We start from the raw sequence: 17,343 nt of genomic DNA on the forward strand, positions 1-17,343 counted from the left end.
ATTGTGTATTTAATATCTGTTCTTCCTGACAGATAGCAAAGTGTGTAATGCTATTTTGCTTGAAAATGTTGTAACTGAAAGATAAAATGGCAGTTGCTAATTCATGTAAAGAACAGTCTAGGTCAAGTTATTTGATTTTCTACTGACCCATGCAATTCTCTGAACAGGAAATTATATCGTTGTTGACTTCAAGTGCTGATCTGTGATCATTTCAAAGTGTTTCATTACCTCTCATTACCAAATCTGTTAAATGAATACTGCAGGGTTGTTTGGTGGCATTTTGGGGTTTTTTTTATCCTTCTTTTCAGCAATGGTACAGCAACTCCATGAAAGTCATTTGCATGTGGTTGGCTGACAGATTAGACGTTCAGCTTCACATCTACCAGCTGAAGACTCTCATCAAGATAGTGAAGGTAAATAAAATGTGTTTTGGTTAGACTGCAGAGTAAGGAGAGAAAAGTGATAAAGTATTCATGTGGATAATTATAGATCACCCTAAAAATAAAAAAAAATGTGGACTAAAGTTGTGAACTTACATAGTTTTAAGTTGACATTGTTTGGTTTGGTTTTATTTTTTCCCACAATTGTAGCAAATTTCAGAAGAAAACCAAACTATTAAAACCTTTGATGTTAATTACACATAGAGTTGTAATTGTTATCCATTCTGAACTCAGTGACAATTAAGGTTGTTCCAACGCATTTTAACAGATTGCTGCTAGCCGTTTAGCAATTCTGCATGGTATTCCTAATAAATTAGTGTTTGTCATAGTACTGATTTTTTTGTTGCTGTTTTACCTTAATAATCCCGATAGTGTTCTGTCCATTTTTCCCTCTCCCCTGAAAAAAAACTGTTTTCTCTTTTATCCACATGATTACTAGTTTAATTGGAAAATGATATTCATTATATTAGATAACATCTTCTAATTTTTCATACTCTGGGATGAGTATCAATAGAAATACCAGTCCCTCCAGTCCAGTCCTCAGTCATTTACACTGGCCAATGTCAAGTGCTTCCAAGCAAAGTGTAAAATACCTTGTAATAGGCAATTATGGGTTACCTACAGTAAAATAAAGTTTCCTCCTAACTCCCTTTCAGATCTTAGTTAATACCCTTAGGTAAGAGACAGAAAGCCATTTCAGATTTTTTTCCTTTTAATTCCGTCTTGTTTAACTCTGAACATTCTTGTTATCTGCATTAATGTGGACTAAGAAGCACCTGTTGTCAGTCATGACCTTGATTTGTTCAAAATATTTTCTCATGAAGTTCATGCAAGACTGTAAAGTCAGAAGCATTTTAACTCATGGACACCAGAATTGCAACTGCAACTTTCGGGATTCACTAGCTAAAAGGGATAAAAGAGAGAGATGCAAGAAAACAGTCATAATAACAATGGCATCATGGCTTCTTGAACCATCCAAGCTTAGCTTTGATACTTTTGACCTTAACTGATCTCTCTGGGAACAGAGAACAGGATCTGGCTCTTCATCATGTGCCAAAATGGCAAAAGGAGTTTGCTGTTTGTAGCTGAACTGGATGGCTTTTGTGAAATGTTGAAAGCTCTTCTCAAGTGAAGGTAGTTATCATCACGTGGGGATGGTGAGAAAAGGTGTTACAGGATCTGAACCCTGTGCCTAGTGAGATCTAAGAATGGGCAGGCTAAATTGTACCAGTTAAATATCACCTAGGCGAGTAAAAGAGGCTCTTACAAAACTGAACTCCGGGTGAATGAACAGCTCTGTCAACCAGTCTCCCCTCTGCGCACTGAATAGCCTTGGTCAAAACAAGTAGGCTCCCAGGGGTGATGGGAACACGCTAGTTATGGCAGCAGTCTTTCTGTGCCTGTGCACCTCTTTTGCTTTGCACATAAATTTCAGATGTGTTATTCCATAGCACCTTCTGTGAACACAGAGAATTGAAGAAGATAATGTCAATCATAGAGGTTCTGATCAATGTACGGGAAGACAGAAAACCTTTCCCACTTGTGTTTTGATGTGTGAAGAAGACAGAACTGATAAAACAGGAACAGGAAAATAAGAAACAATGGCTCAAGTAAATATCACAAGGAGCTTTCATTGCTGGAGCCCAGCTGGGAAAAAGCAAGTGGGGAGGCACAGTTCCTCCAGACTCTAGAGTGAAGTTTTGTAGAGCTTTTGGAAAAACTAGGAGGCTGTGCTGCCCCTGTCATCTCCTGAAAATATGTCAAAAAAGAAGTAGGAAGTCATTTCTAAGGGACACGGGATAAGTAAGAAATAGATTATTCTTTTATGTTTGGATGCAGCAAAGGTAATGGCATTATTAAGAATGACCAGAAGCAGTAGCATTTTTCCCATTAAAACCTTACGATGGCATGAAAGTATCATTAGATGCCTGACACACATGCAGATGGATGTGAATGAAAAGTGGTCAAAGACCAAAAGGAAACAGGTAGAAATGAAAAAATAAGTTTGGAAGTGAACATTACTATCCTGCAGAAGTATGTCAAGAGAAGAGCAATGACAACCCCAGAGCACTGGTCTGAGAATGAGAGGAATACAGTGTAAAACTGAAAGAAATTGCTGTCGGATCCATTAACAGCATAAAAGCAAATTGAATGCACAGTGTTACAAAAAGGGAATGCAATGGTGACACTTGAAAAAGATGAGGCAGGATACTTACAGGAGTGTGTGAGCAAACATAAGCTGCATCCGTTGACTCCGAAGTTGACCTATAAAAGTCAAATAAATCTTGGTTGCAGTGATACAGACAAGGTTTAAATAATCATCATAGATAGTGGCAGAGAAAATTCTCCCAGCTGAACATTACTCATTTTGAGAGGTATCTTTTGCAGTTCTCTGAAGTATGGAGTGAAACAAGACCAGCTCTTTTTTTCTTTCTCTAAGGCTTATGCTTGGTCTCTGCTGGCAGGTGAATGGGCCTGATGGCCCTTAATTATCTTTCATTTTCTTTTTCCCATATTCTCTTCCATAAGCATTGGGAACTCACAGTAGCAGCATACACAAAGTAAGAAATCAGCTACACCAGCTTGTCCTTCTTAAGCCTTTTAGGCTAACTTCAGGAAAGATTATTTCAAATGCATTACAACTTAAAGAATATAAAGTAGATGATTTTCTATGTGCTGTCTTGAACATCAGTGAATAAAACAACTCCACTCAGAATTCTTACTTGATAGAAGGTCAAAGAAGAAAGTCCTATCTGCGGGTTCATAGGAAGGCTGGATACCAGGGAAACAAAACTTTCTCAAGTGGAAAAAAAAAAAAAAAAAGATGTAGAGCAAGTCAAAATGTAGATGACTTGGAATGTAGATCAACTGACTGAAGAAGTCACGTGAGAAATGTTTGCATTATACAGAATATAGATCAAAATCGAAAATATTTTATTTTCCACATTTGCTATATATATGTGAAGACAAATGTAGACAAAATTATTTTATGGGGAAAGAGTCAGGCATTTACATTTCTGTGAAATGACAGAACTACCTGTAGCCAAATTCACATTTCAATATGCAGTTAGAAAATTCTTTGTTGATTTCTTGTTGAATGAATGAGACAAATGGAAGTTACTGAGAAATCAACATACAGTTACAGAAATATAGTACAAAACACAGTCTCTTGAAGGAGTGAACTTCAAACTGTAGCTTGTAGACTCTCTAGAGCTTATACAAATCTCAGCCCAGAAACTAAGACAGCAAATCTTTAGCAGACCATAGATGATAGGTCCCCAACCGCAGGAGGAATGAAGCTGTCCTGCTGGCATACTAGAATGTCCAAGTGGACAGTGGACTGCTCAGACTTGTTCAAATCCATTCAGGGTGTTTTATTTTTGCCACAGAAAACCTATCGAGACTTCAGGTTGCAAGGTGTGCTGGAGGGAACGCTGAACAGTAAAACCTATGATACTGTTCACAGCCGCCTGACCGTAGAGGAGGCCACGGTCTCAGTCACTGATGGAGGAGGACTTCAAGGCATTACTATGAAAGACAGTGATGAGGAGGAAGGATGATATTATTTCACCAAGCATTTGGAGTTTGGGGTGATGGCCTGAGGGTGGGGGTTATCTTTGGCTTGGGGTATTTTTGGTAACTTGTCCTTGTAGTTGCATTTATAGCTTTGCCTTATGATAGAGGTACAGCAATGTAATCTGCTCCATTTTTAAAAAATAAAAGTAAGATTATCAGAGGAAAAGTGCCAAGGACTTTTTGAGAACAATGGTTGTAGCATATTTTAATGTATAGCTTTGCTTAGGTCTGCAAGAACACTGGCATGGAGTTTGAGTTCCACTTGTGATTATGATTCTTTCCCTTTTGTTTGTTACCATTTGTTCATGTATCTCCATCAGATATTGATGTCCTGTGCAGAAAACAGAATGTGTGCCTCACTTAAAATACAGCTATACAGGAAATCATTCTTGGAATAAGTCAGTGACCTAAGTAAAAAAAATTAGTGTATTTTCAGGATTACATTTTGTTTACCTTTTTTTGTGCTTAATTTTACATTATTATGTGATGTGCATTAAAAATTTTAATCCTGGTTCTTTGTATTTTGAGGTTGGTATATATGTAATAGGACTTCAAGGACAGTCAAACACATACAAACTACTTAGGAGTGGTTTTGTGTTTGTTCATTTGCAAGTTTAAAGATATCTCATCATGTTGGATGTCAGTAAGCTTGCCATCAATGTTTCTATTTCTGTGAAAAATTTCAGGCAATAAGAACACATTTTGTTGTGATCACTCCTGTATCCACCCGTTTGTATAGAATTCTGCAATTAAAAGATGTTTTCAATATTTCAAACCATTTGAACTGCTGTATGATTCCTCATGAGAATTTTAAGATTATTGTATTTAGTTTATGTAGTGATTTATAGTGAATATATTTATTTTATAGAGCAGATCTATAGCAAATATCCAAGGACACGATGCCTTGATAAAGAGAAAAAGCAGTCAAAACCCCCTCACTGGCAGATGAACAGACAGTGACTGCTGTCCATTTTTCTATGCCCTCAGTATGAGCTGGAGAGAATTCATTTTCATCAGTCAAAATTCACACAACTTATGAAGAATGCTGGGAGGGAGAATGGGGTTTTTTGGGGGGAGGAAGGAAAGTTGTTGGGTTTTTTTTGCAGGAACGTGACTAATTCCTGGGTTTGTGTAGACAAAAAGAACACACATGATACCCAAAGACATAAGGAAAGTTGCTTAAGTCCTTGTTGAGCCACAGGGTTCTACTTGAAGGGCTTTGCTGATGAACGGCTGAGGATTCATGAAGTTTCCCCACAAGAACACACCATAGGACTTCAGTGGCCTGCCACAAGGATGCGGGAGCCGAGAATGAGAGGAAGTTGTCTAAGTTGCGTTTTGGCACATTTGGAAGTTCAGCCAAGCAGGGAAGGGCAAGTTTCGCCTCTTCCCAGCTCCATGGGGAGAAATGCAAAATGGCATTTTTTTCCTGTGGCAGACCGGCTTCTTTATGAGACTTGAGGTGACTTCAGTGAAAAGGAAGAAAGGAGAGCTGATGAGGAAGACCATTCTTCTCAGCTTTTTGTGCTTGCCCAGAGGTGCCTGGGGAGGCTGGGAGGGCAGGGGTGCAGGCATGCCCTGCCCCAGGATGCATGTGGCTGCAGTGCAGTGAGCAATGTGGGGAGCAGCAGGGCTGCTGTGGGGCAGGGCAGAGGAGGGGCAGGCAGGGCGTGCACAGCACGCTCCCCTCCATCACTGTGCATTCCTGTTACCAGCTCTGCTGGGTGGAGCGGGGGACCCAGAACCTCAGCAGAATTTTCCACCATTCCCAGGATCCCAAGTGGGTTTTCTTGTGTAAGTTTTGACAGGAGAAAGAACTGTGTATTCCTGTCCAATCTCTTGTCTTAGTCATGCCAGCGCATGCAAGTGGATGGCATTTGAAGGGCCAGGAGCTGCAGCCTCAGCCAGAGTCTGGCTGGGGCAGTGAGCAGGGTAGAGGGAGCCAGGCTGTCCAGCGTAACACCCAGCTCCCAGGCCCAAGGAAACAGAGAGATCAGTGCTGATCAGGTCCAGAGGGAGCTTTGGCTCTGCAAAGATCCCCCTGATTGCCTTGTCCCTACCACTTCTATATTCCTGAGCCGGTTGCACACAGGCAAGGGCAGGTGTCACCATGGTGGCCCTACCATGTCTGTGAGGCCCCCTGGGGCAGGGGCATGCCAGGACCATGCAGAGTGCCCTGAGAAGGTGGCATTAGTTGATTTTTAAGGTTCTGAGATTACATGAGGGTACAAGTGATACCAAAAGTGGACACTCTCCATATCAAGTCACTGATAGTGTGGAAACCTGGACTGGGAACTAGAAACCCTGGGACAGAAGTGGCTGTTGCCAGCGCATCCCAGGAGGTGATGGGTCCAGCTGTCCTTCAGCACAGAGCGACCTGGCAGTAATCCACTTGCCCATCCCACTAGTCCAACGCCCTGCAGGAATCACAGTGATTTAAACTCACCTTTCCTGTGGGCTTGTCCTCTGTCCCAATTTGTTCCCACACCAGGGTTCCCTGCTAAGACAAACACCTCTCCTTGTCTGTTTGGACAATAACAGAACAGGGATAGTAATTTCACCTGTCAGCGCCTCAAGAGGACTCACACGCCATAATGATCCTGATGGACCTCACCTGGGACCTCAACCCACAGCCTCTGCCTGGGGACTCCACCTCAGGTCAGCCCGGGGCTGCCAGTCTCTGCTTCAGTGATAGAGCAGGAGTGCTGGTTTCTTACTCAGCTACAGCCTGGCCTGTGCTTGCTTATGGGTGCTCTTGATCCAGACCCTGACCCACAGACTGACTTCAGACCTTCCTGATCTTCACAAATGTATCAGTGATCTGCACTCCTGGTTGCCACCACCTCTCCTGACCCAGCCTGCCCTGCTCCCTGGATGGCTATGGGGGGACCAGCCCTGACTGATGGGGCCCTGCCTTGGCCTGTCAGCCCTGGGATCCCCCTCTGCCCCTCCATCCCATAGGGAGCAGTCACCCCTTCTATACCCTGACATGATTTAAATATATATATTTAAGTTATATATCTGTCAGTAAGATCAGGATGAATAAGGAAATGATAAAAAACAAACCAAAGATGGGTGCTCGCCAAAGGCTCCCCAAGGAGCAGCCTGCCTCCTCGGCCCTGGGGACACGGCACACACTCGATGCTTCCTGGGTCCTTCCTCCAGTCAGGTCCTGGATGTTTCCAAGCGGGAGGTGGGGGGAGCAGAACTCTTCCTGGAACACACCAAGCTATGGGTACCGAGGACTGTCGGGGCTCCTATGCACGACAGCAAGTGGTGTCCCACACAGGAGGACACGGCAATGTGGGCTGCCGGACGTGCTGTGGAATAGGTTGTGGCTGTTGGGCCTTTCTGCATGGAGAGCACCCCTTACGCATGCTCAAAAGGGGTTTTTAATCAAAATTCTGAGTAACAGCAGACTAGCACATCGTAGACGGCGGGAGCCGCAAGGCAGCAACAGGAGGGTCCCGCTGCAGAGCAGGAGCTGAGCTCCTGTTGCACCAAGGGGACGGAACCTGAGACCCCTGTGGAACCCAAAAAGGCACCTGTGTCAGCCTGGGAGAGCCAGCGCAGCCCCCTGGCCCACCGGGCTCCCACCAGCCCCGGTGTGTTTTGTTCTAATAAGGAATAAAGGGGAAAATAATAATAGCAAGTTTAAGGGTTTGACCTTAGGACGATTACTCTCGTGTCGTCCCCCCACCCCGAGGGCTGCTCAGTTGCCCCATCCCTGCCGGGGAGCAGAGGAGATGCCGGAGGGGAGGCCCCTCCTGGTGCCGTCCAGCAGCGGCAACGTCGGGTCATGGCTCCTGCTTTCGTCCTTATTTTCATGTTCCCCACTTGACTTCCCCTCCCTCCTGGCAGCTGCAAAACCGAAACGGGCCCCGATCCCGGCGAGCCGGGTTTGCCAGCTCCGTGCTGCAGCCGCTGGACGGTGAACACCCTTTCCCGCCTTCACTGGGAGCCAGCGGCGCACAGGCGCTCAGGCAGTCGAGCAGCTCTTTGCATTGCTCCAGGTTAGCTCCCAATACACTGGGAGAAAAGATAAAACAAAAATAAGTTAATTGCTCCTGATCCTATTCAGGAATCTTTAAAAAAAAAAAAAAAGAGTAGCTTCCCCGAGCCAAAGAGCGGAAGGCGTTCATTGAGCAGCAACGGGGATAAACATTTGTTGAACTGGGAAAGGAACAAATGGGAAAGTGTCATTCATGGCTCCAGCTGCCGCTGGCCTCTCCCAGCCACTTCCACCAAGGGCTCTTTGGAGCTGATGACACCGCTGGGTCCCCTCGCGGGCGGACTGATTAGATTAGACGTGATTGCTGAAGCTCCCGGCCCTAGCTGGCACACTTGCACCGCCCGCCCGCCCGAATTACGGGAGGGCCGGGAGCGCTGCTTCAGAGGGTCACTTGTAATTTCGATTACACGTGATTAAAGGCTTTATACTTGAAAAGGCTTAATTTGCACCCGTTTGGGTTTCGGTTTAGAGGGATCTGTACGAGATGTACTGTAGTGTCAAACTTTGTTTTAGCTCTGGGAACACTTGTGTTTGGCGGGTCATTGTCAACTGGTTTTGCTTTTGTGATGAATTCGGTTAAAAAAATCAATTCTTTCTTCTTTTCCTTGCGGTGGAACTGACGTAGAGGGATGCTGGCATGCACTCAGTGTGTGGGCAGACTATGCATAATCTCAGAAGGTATATACATATACATATACATATACATATATATATATATATATATACGCACACATGTGGGTTTTTTTCTGTGGATAAAATATCAATGATGCAACTTAACCCGGCAAAGCCCGAGCCCTTCTGCCCGCGCTGCTGGAGCCGTAGAGCCCGGGTCTGCTGCCCAGTGCTTAGGGCTCTGCTGCCTCCTCCCCGGGGCCGGCCGCGCCCGAGCAGACACCAGCAGATTCCCACCGAAAAGGACGGCGGCAGTTCTTCCCATCCCATCGCAGGCTGATAAAGGGAGACCGGAGCTGGTTCACCATCCCTGTAATCCCAGGTCCGCTTATCCCCGCTTTAATTCTTTCCCCCGTTTATATTTTGGCTTCCCTTCAAAACACAGTGAACTGCAAACCCTGAGTGGGAACGAATCATGAGCCCAGGGCATATTCCGAGCCTCATGAAGCCGGGGTAGAGGATGAGGCGGCGGCGGGGCCGGGCTGCTCTTCGTGCAGGGCGGCGGAGGGGCGGAGGAGCTCTTGTCCCATGTCCGGGTAAATCGCCTCTTCACGAAGACGGTGACGCGGGAGGGCACGGCAAAGACTGGTGCTTGGTGAGAGCTAAGCCCAGCTTTTGCAGCGAATCTCGATTAATGCAATAATAATGACAGTAATGAGGGTCTGACCGGGCACCGTAGGGTCGGCCGGTGCGGCGGGCAGAAGTGTTTCCGTACCCTCCCCCGTGGCTCCATACGAAGCCCGCCCGGACAGAGGGCCCGGAGCTCGCCCGACCGAAGTGTCTCCTCCCCGGCCGCGGAGCCAGCTCGGAGGGAGCTCCCGCGGGGAGCAGCCGCTCAGTGAAACGTTTCCAAGGGAAGAGTAATACACGCAGCAGAAGGTTAGCGGAGTTATTATCCTTTTCAATTCATTTTTTACTTAAAAAACGCAATGGAATTACTCGTTTTATTAAGGAGGAAGAAATTAAAGATTAGGCTTTAGGCGGTATTTTACCTCCCTCTAATCGCCTCTGGGATCGGATTGAAGTAATCCTGACGACGAGATGAATTCGCCGGTGACTCGGATTTTGAGTACATGTAGAGATACGTTATGATAATAATGCAAGTGAGCAATATCAAGAACATAGCTTAGGAGCGAATGAAACACAAAGCCGATTACAGGGAAAAAGAGAACAGCACCTTTCCCGGGCAGAACACGAGATGAACTCTAGGCAAAACTTTTGCCCTTAATTCCTCCGATGGGATGTAACTTTGTGAGGCCGAAGGCCCGCTCCTTCCCCTACCGGGGTTCTGTCTGGCTCCGGGGAGCCCGGCCAAGGCTGCAGAAAGAAACCGGACAGGAGATTGCTTTTCACCACCCTCAGAGCCTGTAAATTTCTGTCTCGGGGACGAACCTCCCTGCACCAGCACGACTACAGGGTGTATAGAGCTCGGCACATCTCTAACGTCGCTAAAGAGGCGCGGTCCGAGCGGAAGACAAAGTTCGGGCCAGGACTAAAAAGAATCTATCGACACTGGTTTCAGTAAGTCTATCTATATTGTGAAAATCTCCGGTACCTGCAAGGCTTCATCTCTGAGACGAAGCAGAATGACCTACCACAAAAATAAAAATTAAAAATAAACGGGTTTAGATCGTTATTTAATAATTAGGCAGGAACACAAGTTCCTGTGTGCTGTATGGAAAGCAAGGGAGGCATATCTGTAAAAAAAGTAACGAATAATAAAGCTCCCGCTTCTCCAAGAGTGTCTCTCAGTATTGAGGAGGCCGGTATAATTGTAATGGCAGGGCTGTAATTGCTGCTTTGGGATATTTACCCTGCTTAAATGGCACTACATATTTTACTTTCAAACACATGTCAAAAAGTCAATCCCAAAAAGACCAGTTAAGAGCAAGCTGTTAACATATTAAGTATATGGGATTTGAAGCCTCTAAAACCCACTCAACAATAATTCCCTTCTTCAGCACCAATCAAGAGGAAATTTGATTAGATTGAATTAAATGTAAATCGCTCTGAAGGAGGAAACTCTCCTCTGGCAGGCACAAAATAAGCGAGAGACACCGACACCCCGCAGGAGCGGGTAACCGCTCCCCACGGCGCTGGGTGGACACCGCTCCGGCCTCCCCCGATTCCCTGTAGCCCCCCTTGTCCCGGGCCGGTGACACCGGCAGAGGCGGAGCTGGCGGGGCTGGTGTGGGAAGCAGCAGGTAAGAAGAGACGGGGTGGCAGCGGCCATCCGATCCGAGGCAGCAATTACGGTCTTAACGCCGCGACCCATCCGCCGGGGGCGGCTGCACCCGGGCTGGAGTCCCCCACCCCGGCCGAGGGATTGCAGGGAGCAGGGCTGGAGCAGAGCACCGCGATCGGGGTCCCCGCCCGGCGCGGCTCGGTTCTGATGTTCCGCGCTTATCCGCACGGCTGTGTCCGTCCCAGCTCCCGTGTCCCCCCAGGGCACCGACGGGACGGGGAGCATCCTCCGTAGTGAGGAATGCCGGAGCCGCAGCCGGTCATCGGACGCCTGTCCTGGGGATCGCGAGGTGCCTCTTCCTCAGTCGCCTGCAGCTCCCCGATGCTCGCACGGCAGCTGCCGGCTGCGAAGGTACCGTCGTGGAACAGCCTCTGCCTTGTCCTCCTCAAAGGGGGCCGCGGTGTCCCAGGGAGGATTCGGCCCGGCCACAGCGCCGAGGGCAAGAATGTTTCCCTCCATCCCTCCCCGGGGCCTCAGCCCTTTCTCCCTGCTCTCGCTTTCTTGCAAGTGGGTTGTCCTGGGCCGGGGGGGGTGGGGGGTGGAGGGAGACACAGCCTTTTGCAGGCTCCCCAGCTGGTACCCGTGCGGCGGGGGCCGGGCCTCCCAACCTCGCTAGAGGCTTCTCTCCACTAGCAAACCCTAGACCTCCTCCTTCTCTCCCCCGGCCCGTAGAAGGGCAGTGGGGCCGCGGGAGTGTAGGCCGCTCCGTGTGCCCCTCTGCCGGGAGAACGGGCCGGGCTCTGCCCTTCTGTGCTCCGCTGGCCGCCCGCTCCCAGTGCACACACAGGACCCTTGGCTTCTTCCGGGGCGTTCGATAGCGGTCTTTCAGTCACCAGCTAAGTGAACCCCAGGCCGGAGGGAGAAACAGGAATTTGTTCTGACCCGAACTGTCGGGTGGTGCGACAGAGGACACAGAAAGCCTCTCATCCACCTCTGTCCCTCTCCTCTCCCCGCCTCCCCGCTCGCCCTCCGCTCCCCCACCTTGTTTCGCTGAAAGTCCCAACACCCTGGACGCTGGAGCTACCACCCTAACAGGGCCGCCCAGCTTCGCTGAAATACATTGAGAGCGCATCTGTTCAGGTGCACATATACCCATCAGCAGTGTATGTGCTATATACTTCTGCGTGTATCACACGGTATTATAAATATCGACCCTTAGTTCTCGGCGTTTGTGTTCTGCACGTATTATTTAACAATAGAGAAGCTATAGTGTATATGTAAGTGATATACATATGTGTAGGTGTGTGTGTATATATATGTATATACACGTAAGTTGTGCTTCAGATTTAAAAGACACTCCCTCTTCCTACCTCCTCCGTTTCTTCCCCAGCCCCAGGTTTTGATTCATCCTTTTGCTCACAAGCGCTCTTTGGACTTTGGCCCTGGTGGTTCCTGCATCCCCGTGCGCTGCTCCCACAGTCTGCTTGTCGCAAGTTCCCCGCTCATTTGTTTACTGTGTTTTCCAAAAGCTCACCGTCGCCTGACCTTGTTCTGTAAAGCAGTGAGCAGACCAGCAGCAGTCCCAGGAGCAGAGCAGCCATCTCCCTCCCTCCGTCCCTCAGACACACACACACAGAGACCCACGCACAAAGACAGCTCGGGCTGGGAAGTGGCGAGGAAACAAACAGCTTCCCCTCCAGCCGCTTCTTCTGCAGCACCTCGTTTGACAAATATCCTGACGCTTGCCCTTGAATTGGGTTTCACATCCCTGTTTAGCACTTGGACAATGATTTTAGATGATGTCACTTAAAGCCAAACAAGAAAATTGATCTCGGATTTGCTTGGCCTCTAAAGCCTGGTTAAGCAGATTGCAAATAATAATAATAAAAAAGAAGGGGAGGGAGGCCGAGGGGAGAAAGGCGAGAAGGAGGGAGACGCCTCCTTCCCTGGGCGGGGGAGGCGCGGGCGCCAATGAAAAGTAGCCGCTTTGGGGGGGGGGGAGGGGGGAAACTTTTCCTGTTGACTGTTGGAAGCGAATTGAGCAATTATCTAGTTTACCTTCTCCTCTTGGAAGTTAACGATTGGCGAGATCTTGGCTGCGTTATTGACACAACACTTTCTATTGATAGAAATAAGTAGCGATTGTCCCGAGTCACTGGCGCGCCAAAGTAACCGGCGATGCGCTGGCTTGAGGCCGCCGGGCTCAGAGGGCTGGTTCCGCCGGCGGAGGAGGTGATGGTGCTGGTGGCAGTGGCGATGCTGCTCTCCCTCCTTTCAGATCAGTGACAAGAGAAGGGGCAGAGAGAGTGAAACAGAGAGAGAGAGGGGAGAGGATAGGGAAAAAAAAAAAAAAAAAAAAAAAAAGAAAGAAAAAAAAAAGAAAGAAAGAAAAAAAAAAAAAAAGAGGCGTCTACCAAAGCGGCTCAAACCGGGCGAACAAATGCAACCCAGCCATGGACAATAGTGGCCACCACACGGCGACCAAAATCCTAGCGACTCCTCCAGCCAGAGAAAGCCTGTCTGCCAGGAGCAACATGATCAGCACGCCCAAGCCCCTCGCCTTCTCCATTGAGCGCATCATGGCGCGGACGCCAGAGCCCCGCTCCATCCCCGTCCCGCAGCTCTTCCACGGCTCCGTGGCCAAAGGCGACCCCAAGCACCCGCTGCACCTCAACTCCTCCATCCCCTGCATGATCCCCTTTGTCCCGGTGGCGTATGATCCCCTGCCCAAAGCTGCGGTGGCCGGAGCGGAGCCCAGGAAGGCTCATTTAGACTCCTCTTCCTCGCCCTCCTTTAGCTGCGGCGATCTCTTGAACTGTGCCCTGAGCTTGAAAGGAGATTTCCCCCGCGATGCCCTGCCCTTGCAGCAGTACAAACTGGTAAGACCCCGAGTGGTCAATCACTCCTCCTTCCACGCCATGGGAGCCCTGTGCTATTTCAACCGAGGCGACAGCCCTTGTCACCCGTCCTCCAGTGTCAACATCCACCCGGTGGCTTCTTATTTTCTCAGCTCCCCCTTGCACCCGCAGCCCAAGGCTTACCTGGCGGAGCGGAACAAGCTGGTGCTGCCGGCCGTGGACAAGTACCCGGCGGGGGTGGCCTTCAAGGACTTGTCTCAGACCCAGCTGCAGCACTACATGAAAGAGAGCGCCCAGATCCTCTCGGAAAAAATCGCCTACAAGACGTCGGAGTTCAGCCGCGGCTCCCCGAGCAGCAAGCCCAAAGTTTTCACGTGTGAAGTTTGTGGAAAGGCAAGTAGAGCGGCAGCCCGCCTCCCTTCCTTCCCCTCTCCCCAGCCTCCTGCCCCGGCCGTCTGATCGCCGGGTCCTCGGTCCCTCGCTTGCTTGATTTTTAAACGACGGCTTCCCCTCCGGCGCTCTCGCCTTCTAATCGCAATTGTTATTTTTATTTTTGTGTGTGTGTGTCTGATTTCACTCTCAAGGTATTTAATGCACATTATAACTTAACTCGCCATATGCCGGTGCACACGGGAGCCAGACCCTTTGTTTGCAAAGTTTGCGGGAAGGGCTTCAGACAGGCAAGCACGCTCTGCCGGCACAAGATCATCCACACCCAGGTGAGCTTCCTTTCCGTCCCTCCGTCCCTCCATCCCTCCATCTCTCCATCCCTCCATCTCTCCATCCCTCCATCTCTCCATCCCTCCATCTCTCCCGCCCCGAGGCCTTTCTGCTCAGCCTTTTCGGGGAGCCCGGGCCACGCCGGTCAGCGTCACGTTAAAGGGGCGGCTGAGCTGGGGCCGCGCGGATTTCGTTTGTTCTAGCAGCTGTGGGGTACCGCGGGGTGCCCCTCACCGGGAGCGGGAGCCATCAGCTCACAGAACGCCTGCACACCCGCAAACCCCGTACACCCGCACACCAATCACCGAGCCGTAACTTCTGCGTTTGTTTCCCTTCAGGAAAAGCCACACAAGTGCAATCAGTGCGGCAAAGCCTTTAACCGGAGCTCGACCCTGAACACGCACACGCGAATACACGCTGGCTACAAACCTTTTGTGTGTGAATTTTGTGGCAAAGGATTTCACCAGAAAGGTACCTGGCCCCAGAGCACTCTCCCTTGCCATGCCTCCCAGGCGAGACCGAGCGTCTGGACAATTCGCGGCGGGGACGGTGGAGTGTTTATTTGGGGTTTAATGGCTGATACTAGAGATTGAGGTTAATTTTAAGTACCTCTGTCCGCGGCACATTTCCCTCTGCACTACCCGGCGTGGGGTCGGGCTCCTGTTCCGCCTTCCAGCGGCAGCGCCCGTTGTCGGCGCACGGCAAAGCGCAGGTCGGCAAACGAGTTCGCCGCTTTTTTCTCTCTCCCAGTGCGGGGTGTGATTCGCTCTTCCCCCCGCCCTGCTGGGAAGACTGAACCCAGGGGTTTTATTTCTGCAGTTGATGGGATTTTGGTTTATTCGATAATTCCCCTAGAGAAGCTGTGGCTGCCCCATCCCTGGCAGTGTTCAAGGCCAGATTGGACGGAGCTTGGAGCAACCTGGTCGTAGTGAAAAGTGTCCCTGCCCGTGGCAGGGGGGTGGAACTGGATGAGCTTTAACGTCCATTCCAACTTAAACTGTTCTATGATTCTATCAAGGGACCGGCCGCGGGTGGATGGGGAGAAGGCGGGTGTTTGCGAAGAGGTCAGCGGTCGTTTTCGGTTAAAGCATAGTTCTGGGGATGGGTCGGGGTTTCGGGATGGCTGGGTTTTTTTCCCTCCTCTTTGCAGCACTCAGTTCTCATCCTCGGGTCCCTTGGCCCCTTTTGTCTCGTTCCCAGGCAATTACAAAAACCACAAGCTGACTCACAGCGGCGAGAAGCAATTCAAGTGCAATATCTGCAACAAGGCTTTCCACCAGGTGTACAACCTGACGTTCCACATGCACACCCACAACGACAAGAAGCCCTTCACCTGCCCCACCTGCGGCAAAGGCTTCTGCAGGAACTTTGACCTCAAGAAACACGTCCGCAAGCTGCACGACAGCGCCCTGGGACTGACCCGGGCCCCCGCCGAGGTGGGGGGGCATGACCAGCCGCCGGCCCCCGCCGGGCCGCTGCTGCCGGGCCCACCACCGCTCCAGCCTTGAGGGTGGGAGCTCCCGCCGCCCTTTGCATGCACCTGTTAAGCGGTTTTGTGTGTTATGCTCTATATCGCCACTAACGTCCACGGGACCGGTTGTTTCCCCTCTTTATTTTTCTAATTTTATTGTTTTTAAGACTCTATTTTTTTTTTTTTTGTCGTTGCATCTCAGGTGGAGAGATGATTTAAAAAAGAAAAAAGGAAAAGAAAACGCGCCAAGCCAATTTCTGCTGTATTTATTTGGGGTCTGTATTACCCGAGCCGGGAACGCTGCACCACTTTAATTATTTCGATGTATATATATCTCCATTGTGTTGATCCCGCCCTGCCTCTACTGCCTGCTGGTTATTCCTCCCCCTTCTTGTTTTCCACCTCTCCCCACTTCCCTCCTGAATATCGTATCTATATGGACAGAACTGGTCCGCTCTGTGCGAATTTGAATTTCGGTTTGACTCTTCTTGCACGTGAAGAAAAAAAAAAAAAAAAAGAAAGAGAGAAAAAAAATGTATTTCGTTGACCTCGTGGAAATAAATAACTCGCCCGTGAGAGGCTGCGGCTGGGCCCGGCAGCGCGGCGCGGGGGATGCCGAGCGGCAAACTTCTGCCGCGTCCCTGCCAAAGCACTGCAACAACCGCTAAAGACTTTAATTAAGAGGGGTAATTAGTTCGGATTGATCAAAGCCGGGTTGTTATGTTATTGACTATTCAGCAGACACTGCCTAGCCGAGCGAGCTCGTCGGTGGTCGCCTGAAGGAGCAGCGGGAGTAGTCGGCCGGGTGTGCGGCGCTCCTGGGGTAACCGCCCTGGGCAGGAGCAGCGGGTGCTGCCCCCGGGGAGAGCAGCTTTCCGCGCTCGCCTCCCGCAGCCCCACTGCGGGCTGGGGGTGCTTTCGGGGTGGGGGGAGAGCAGGGTTCCTGGCCAACGCTGGGGGATCGCCCCGCTCCCGGGGACTTGGCGGCCGCGTCTGCGGGACCCGTCACAAATGGGTGATTTGGTCCCCGGGGCACCCCGACTCTTGCCTAGGTTTTACAACACCTGTAGCCCTCGCTGGGGTTTGGCTGTATGGGACGGAGCGCGACGTGGTGGTGCCTAAATGGTTACAGTCAGGTTATCCCTGGGCAGGAGGTTCTTCCTTTCCAGCCTCGGGCCGCCCCTCACCAGGGATGCTCGCAACTAGCGGGTCTGGACGGTGGCCGGGTACTCTTGTCTCATCGGGCACCTTTGAAAGGGGTTGAGTGAGGAAATGAGTCTTCTTTCTCTCACACGTCTCGGAGTACTGCAGTAGACCTCTGAACGGGCGGCTGTGCTTGTACAAAGCAAAGCAACAGGTCGGCTGCACAGCCCGGCAGGGCTCAGCCCCTCCAGGGAAGGGGGACACGC

General features: G+C 49.9%; 2 protein-coding genes across 9 annotated transcripts in view; both read left to right on the plus strand.

Moving 5' to 3' along the window:
- The window catches only part of CADPS2 (calcium dependent secretion activator 2), a gene marked incomplete at both ends in the record, with an annotated part of 338,118 nt that extends 334,118 nt beyond the window's left edge, over positions 1-4,000 (plus strand). For all 7 annotated transcript variants that reach the window (XM_080622719.1, XM_080622717.1, XM_080622722.1 and 4 more), the window contains 2 exons: positions 309-413; positions 3,830-4,000. In XM_080622719.1, the coding sequence (XP_080478845.1) occupies positions 309-413; positions 3,830-4,000 (276 nt within the window). The remainder of the gene's footprint in view (positions 1-308; positions 414-3,829) is intronic.
- An 8,787-nt stretch (positions 4,001-12,787) lies between these two features.
- Positions 12,788-16,846, plus strand: FEZF1 (FEZ family zinc finger 1). 2 transcript variants are annotated; one of them, XM_080628347.1, is made up of 5 exons: positions 12,788-13,764; positions 13,915-14,136; positions 14,328-14,462; positions 14,802-14,934; positions 15,664-16,846. In XM_080628347.1, exons 1-5 carry the CDS (start codon positions 13,339-13,341, stop codon positions 15,969-15,971), a joined length of 1,224 nt encoding a protein of 407 aa, XP_080484473.1. In that variant the 5' UTR covers positions 12,788-13,338; the 3' UTR covers positions 15,972-16,846. The 2 variants fall into 2 exon arrangements, with proteins under 2 accessions (XP_080484473.1, XP_080484472.1); XM_080628346.1 differs by having other exon boundaries at positions 12,788-14,136.
- The last annotated feature ends 497 nt before the right edge of the window (positions 16,847-17,343 follow it).

The sequence above is a fragment of the Psittacula echo genome (assembly GCF_963264785.1).
Source record: "Psittacula echo genome assembly, chromosome: 1".
NCBI lineage: Eukaryota > Metazoa > Chordata > Aves > Psittaciformes > Psittacidae > Psittacula > Psittacula echo.